This window comes from Pholis gunnellus (genome assembly GCF_910591455.1).
Source record: "Pholis gunnellus genome assembly, chromosome: 9".
In the NCBI taxonomy this organism is placed as follows: domain Eukaryota; kingdom Metazoa; phylum Chordata; class Actinopteri; order Perciformes; family Pholidae; genus Pholis; species Pholis gunnellus.
The window spans coordinates 8,579,503-8,586,028 of NC_136535.1; the positions used below are offsets into that span (position 1 = coordinate 8,579,503).

Consider the following 6,526-nt stretch of genomic DNA (forward strand, 5'->3'; position numbering starts at 1 on the left):
TAGTTATGCGTGCCTGTATTTTATGAAAGAAGAGAGACTACCACTTCTCAATGGAACAAAGCAATATTTCAAATTCAGTAAAAACACTGCTGCTCATTGTCAAGTAGTACACGACGAGAGACTCTGCTAGTCCCTGTAGCCACAAATTACAAGAGTCCTGTTCTGTATCTTATTCAGTGGTAATAGAGCAACCGGAGATTATAGATGGGAGCCACAGATTACAGTCCTGGCTCGCTTATCTCTCGGTTTGGATAACTGATCTTTATCTATAAAGATGCTGGAGAAAATATCATGAGGCACAACTGAGATGTTAAACTTGCATATTACTGCACACAGCAACATTGAGAGTGACAGACATCAACATCCTGTCAAATCACTTCAGTTCGGTGTCGGATACATTTCTGCTTCTTCTCATGTCAACCCAATATTCCTTAGAACTTGTCAGATCGTAATGATGCGGAGAGAAACTACTTCAAACTGGATCATGTTGATATTCACAAACAAGAGGAAACTTTCAAATAGTCCCAGAGTCACAAACTGAGACGAAGACTATGAAGCGACTGAAAGTGGGACTTGTGGAGAAAGATGTCCTACACGGGAAGAGCTAGGCTCAGCAGGCACAAGACAAAGCTAATCGGTTAGCGGGAGACGTTCCGGAGGTGCTGAAGAAGGCGGGTTCGTGAAGATCTCGGTGAGGCTCAGAGGGTGCTCAACATAGCACACCAGCTGGGGCTCACTCTGCTGAATAAGAGAAAAGAGGCTCAAAGACAGCTGGAGAGACTTTGGTTCTGAAGTACGGCGAGGAGCGGCAGAAGATCCATCATCTGCAGAAACAGAGCGAGAAGATCTCCCTCCCTCCTCAGGGCCACAGAGGAGGTCAAACAAACCCTGCAGGAGACTGAACTGGAGTGGGAAAAGAAGCAGAGCAGCATGATGTCCAAGCTGGATGATCTGTAGACAAAAAGTCCAAGAACAAAAGTTGGATAGCCAAGCTTTTTCCATGCCTGGCCGCAGTGGAAGACCAGTAGCACTATTTCACCCAAACATCCTGTGGTAGGAGGAGCTCTCGCAGCATTGTCCTCCTGAGGAAACGTCTCATTTACATAATACATATTGTTTATCATGGGGAGTTATTTCTTGGATTCTTAGAAAACGTGGCTTGACAAAATCTTGACTTGATTAGCCATTCCAGTCTCCAGTTCAATACATTATTATTTTTGTATTGAATTCCTGCATTGTTTCATTGCTATAGAAATTGTAAGTTTGGTAACACTTTCTATGATGCATTATAAACATACTCGTGCGGTAAAGTTTTATAGTATGGTTATAGCACTGTATGATTATAGTTATACGTAAACTCATAAATATCTATAAGGCTTCAACTACAACCAAACAGTATTTTATATTGACTTATAAGGTGAAGTATCATACTACATCATTTTAATATTTCTATAATGCATTTTATCACCGTTATAATTAATTGTATTGTGATTATAAGTAACGGAGTGGTCATTGTTTGCTTTAAGTAGATTCATTTTGGTGTGTTCTTTAATGATATTTTTTCACTTTACTTACAGCAATAAATTGTTCCCATCATAATGCGTTATACAAATATCAATGCAGTACAACTATGAAAATTCTGATACAATATGCTCCCTGCTAAAAAAAAAAATCAGTGAGTGACCAGCAATTATGAAGTATTATGATGCTTGACCTTATAAGTCATTATGCAATGCTTTATAATATGTTATAATTATATTATGAAGCATTAATACTTTATGACAACAATTATACAGTGATTGTAATGCATTAGAAGCATGTCTATACTGCATTTCAGACATAGGCATCATAGAAAGTGTTACTGTAAGTTTCTCTATAATTAACGTTAACCGGCTGCATGGAGACAATGATGAAGACATTCGGCGCAAACAAATAAAAGGTTGTGCCGCATTACTGCATATTAAAAATAAGTCGCATACGTAATATGTTCCTTTTGTTCTGTACAACATCTTTCAGACAATACTAGTACCACCAATAGTTGAAACTCTAACTGTAAAACTTTATGAACAAACTCCTGATTTAAACAGAGTTCCTGAGGTCACCCCAAGTTTACTAGTCCGGTCAATTTCAGCCTTGGATGCCGCTCCAACATTTCTTTTTTTTGCTTCCATCTCTAAAACGTTGACCTTATCTTCATCACATGTGAAAGTAATCTTTGGGCAAGCTTTATGCCGACCCAATTAATAAAATGGATGGATTAAAATTACAAGAGGCACATGAATCAGAGAAATCAAGTCAAGTGTTCTGACCTCTCGCTCTTCAAACAAGAAGCCCTGCATTTGACAGATAGGTTGGCTTAATCCATTTTCTAGAGGGGGGGGGGGGGGGGGGGGAGGGGACTTAGAATTTGTAACTGGTTAATATAAAGTCCGAAAAAATGTATTCGATGGGTTAAATCATGTCTCCTAAATTACAGTCACAGTTTAAAATCTGTGGTCTTTTTTTAATTCTCCCCATGGAGCAGCTGAACTTTGAAACCTGTTCGTTCCCTCACTGTTAGACAATCGGGCATCTAAATTTAGAGTGTGTTCAGGTCTGTTGCGTTGTGTGTATGACTGATGGTGACAGCTGAAGCACAGAGGTGTCGAGACCGTCCACGACAGCCTGGAAAAGCACGAGTAGGAAAAAGCTCGAACTCTCCTCCAGATCTCCGCTCGCCTACAGGGCCTCCATGCGGCCGAGCGGCAAGGTGACTTTCAAATCATGCCACTAATGTCCTTCTTTGACTAAGTCCATTAATGAGGCTAAAGAGAGACCTGAACGTTGAGGTTGATTGATGACCGCGAAACTTCCCCGCAAACCTCATACCTTTGTTGACCCTCAAGCAAGGTGACAGGGAAATGAATGCTGCCCTTTACGAAGGGTGTTTCAGAAATGTGATCCAGTCGTTTTAATAACTCTTATTAACTATCGAGGTACTGGAAGATGCCCTTTTTCCCACTTATTTGTAATGCCTGTATTTTAGCTCTTTGCATTTCAGTCAGAGCATATGCATCTGTATTCATCACTTCAAACTCAATGATCAGGTCTGCTTTAAATATATTGCATCACCATCACACGCATAAGACTCAGACTTATTGCGGTATTTTCACTTTGAAATGAGTTGTGATGACACACGCAAGTCTTTGCAAAAACTCGTTGGCGTAATAAGCAGCATTCCCCAATGCTCCCGACTTTCATTTGGTCCAATTTAGGAGATGCGTGGTGCCACAAGCTGCAAAATCCGTGCAGACCTTCCTGCAGACTTGCGCAACAGGAAGGGTAAATAATGAAGCATGTCAACAGAGCACTGCTCACTGGGGCTGTAACCCGAGTGCAGCATCAACGGTTGTTTTCGCATTCGTTCTGAAAGAAGCATCCTGATGAAATAAAATAAAAACTGCCCACAAACCAAAGAACAACTCATTAGAATGGGAGGCCTGCAAAATCTGCTGGACTCATTCTAACGGCCTGTCCATGCCGGGCTATATTTTGGTGTGAGACAAAGTTCAACAAACCTGAGATGTGGGCAGCCTTGAGCCATGACATGGCGGTGCAATTGAAAGAATCAGCCTGCGTGGTCATAGGTCTCTTCCTGATAAGCCAGCTGAATTCTTAGCACTGTGCAGCTCGGCGAGGGGACCCAGCGGGACACCGCAGCCTGAGAAAGCTCTCGATTGCCAGGGCTGTGCTCATGGTGTGGTGTTTGGGCCGTGGGCCTCAGGACACCGGTGGCTTATCAAGAATTAACCTTCACACAGCAGTGCTCCTATATGTAAAATAATTTATGTGCGAGTTTCATCAGCGTGACAGGTGCTTGAGACATGTCTGGGGCTCTGTGAAGCCGAGCGATCCCAAGCTGTGTCTGAGATGGAACTGACACGCTCATCTCTCTGCAAGACTAGAGACCCATTCACATGCCTCAAATACAAAGCAGGTGGTCCCTTACCTGCCACATTAGAGACAAGATCGGACATGGTAATGAAAATGGATTAAACTAATGTGGCCCCTAAGCAAAGTTTTCAGGGCTAGCTTGGGGGACGACCCGACAGTGAGCAGATACCGTAGCAATGAGCGCTGCAGGTCATTATCGCTGTCTGCTTGTAAGTAAAAAACATTACACTCGTTTTTTATCAAGACATCCAGCAGGTAAGGCTAATATGACAGGAGGTGTGGAATTGAGCTAAATAACTACACTGTCATTGAGCCATATGGCCTTCTACCCAGAAACTGGCCTACAGGATCCTCTCCAAGAAAAACAAAACCTGCATGAAAACAATGTTGCGTTACTATTAACTGGAACATTGTGTTGCCATTCATTCATTACGCAATCATTTTATTCAAAAGTTCAACCCTTACTTCAGTCCGGTCTGTTTAACAGGTTAAAACCAGAACTCACAGCAATTTAAAAAGAACACAAGAACCAAAAACATGAACATAATTTGTGAGACTGCGCAGTCTATTGCCTTACAGAGGGAGTCTATTTACTTTTGGAGATTAGAGGCACAAAGTCAACTGAGGGACACAAGTTTAGTATATTCAGGTCACTGTAAGTTGAGGTGAGGTAACTTAAGTAGAAAGGCATTGAAAGTTTGTGTCAGTGTTCACTTTAAGCAAATATTCAGCCTTTAATTTCCTGTAAATATTCACCGTATTATTTTGGTGCTAAAACACCAGAATAAACAGGACCCATTAGTCGCTGATTGACTAACTAGCAAAACAGATGTTTATTAATTCATTAATTCATTTTAAGTTTAGTAAATTAAACACAAGGAACTAGGACAATTAACCTAAAAATGGCAAAAAGAAAATTCAGAAATATAAAAGTGTACACATACAAAACTTCAGGTTCTTAACAGTGCAAGAAATGTTTCAATCACAAAAGTTATCATCTGGAGGATTCCGGTTCATGCACAGCTCTCAAGGACGTGACATTATCCATCAGAACTTTCCCCTTTGGTTGGTGCATTACTGGCACAAACTTAGGACTCAATTAGGAAGATGCATCATGGAAACATTTCTAGTCTGGTCATCAAATCTTGGGAGTCGTAGTTTGATACCATCAACCATCATACTTTGGCAACTGCACAAACAATGTGAACATGCTGGACATAAAGCCAGATTATTAAATGCACTAGTCCAAACACACACACACACACACACACACACACACACACACACACACACACACACACACACACACACACAGCACAATTTAGCATTCGCACACACATACAGACAAAGTCAGCTACTTAAGACTTCCACCCTAATAATTCATTTGTATGGAGGCCAAATCGAGGTTGAAAGGGGGCGGGGCGGGCATGCAGCATACGAGTGCAGCATCAAAGTCAATTACTGTGTGAGGTTATTTATGTAGAGCCTTTCACTCTGAAACAAATACAACATTTTTAAATCCACATTTTAGGACAACTGATGCCTCGATAACAACCGGACACAGTGACAAGGGAAACGCATCAGACTGAGGGCCAAGGCCTGCGGAAAGCAAAGGCCGTTGTGATGCTGGACCACAGCGATGCACCGGTCGGCTCCACGCAGCCGCGAACACAACAGGCGAGAGGATCAGACAGCGTTTCAGCCCGAAGCACCACGCAACGTGGACGTCACTTGACTGCGAAACACATGGCTACCCTCCAACTGTAAAAACGTAGGAAGTGGAGCCACGGCTAGCCTTCTTCGGCAACTTGTCAAATAAAAATGGTAGCTGTTCATTAATTTTACATAAACTGCATCCTCTCAGCGCGTGTCATTCGGGGGGAGGGAAAGCGTGAGGACGGCAAGCTGCTGTGCGTGAGAGGGAAACGCAGCTCAAGGCGACCTCTAACATGATGTCAAACCTGAACACAGAGGACGACTGTCTGTCGTGTTGCAAACATCGCTTTTAATCTGTTATTTGTGCACGTTTATTTCAAGACACGGATGCCGACGTAAACCTGGCGTCTGCCCGCTTCGCCGGGGACTGATTTGGGCGTAAATATGTACACACAAGCGCCGTTAAAGCCGCGTTTTACCTCCTCTTGAAGTCCTTCTCGTACGGTTTGAGACAGGGATCCATTTGAAGAAGAAAGCTGAAGCCAGGAATTGCAACATTATCCTCTCGGTCTGCCATGGTTTCGCCAGACAAAACCAATCGAGCACCGATTGCTGCTGGTCGGATGCACTGACAGTGTTGCACCGGGGCAGGCACGCACGCACTGTGCGCCTCTTTATAGTATCCGGACACAACAGAGCATCATGCTGCTTTGTGCCAAGCCCGTCCCATCACAACAGGCAGTGTTCTCCAGCGGGTCAGACGTGAGGGAGAGCCGAGCCGTGCCGTGACACAGTGTAACTTTAAGATGACAGCAGAGGAAGCAGCTGCGTCAGAGGAAGATGACTCGGATTTGTATGCAGACGTGCGGCTTTGGCTGTTTGTATGCTTGACTTTGTGGTTGTAAAAAAAAGGAAAAAATCCACCTGCTTAATTAAA

At 43.0% G+C, this 6,526-nt stretch overlaps 1 protein-coding gene across 1 annotated transcript in view; it reads right to left on the reverse strand.

The window, feature by feature from the left end:
- The window catches only part of gbe1b (glucan (1,4-alpha-), branching enzyme 1b), a gene marked incomplete at its 3' end in the record, with an annotated part of 52,537 nt that extends 46,221 nt beyond the window's left edge, over window positions 1-6,316 (reverse strand). The window contains exon 1 of the mRNA XM_079166392.1: window positions 6,069-6,316. Coding sequence (XP_079022518.1) covers window positions 6,069-6,166 — 98 coding nt within the window. The 5' untranslated portion in view covers window positions 6,167-6,316. The remainder of the gene's footprint in view (window positions 1-6,068) is intronic.
- Window positions 6,317-6,526: the final 210 nt, after the last annotated feature.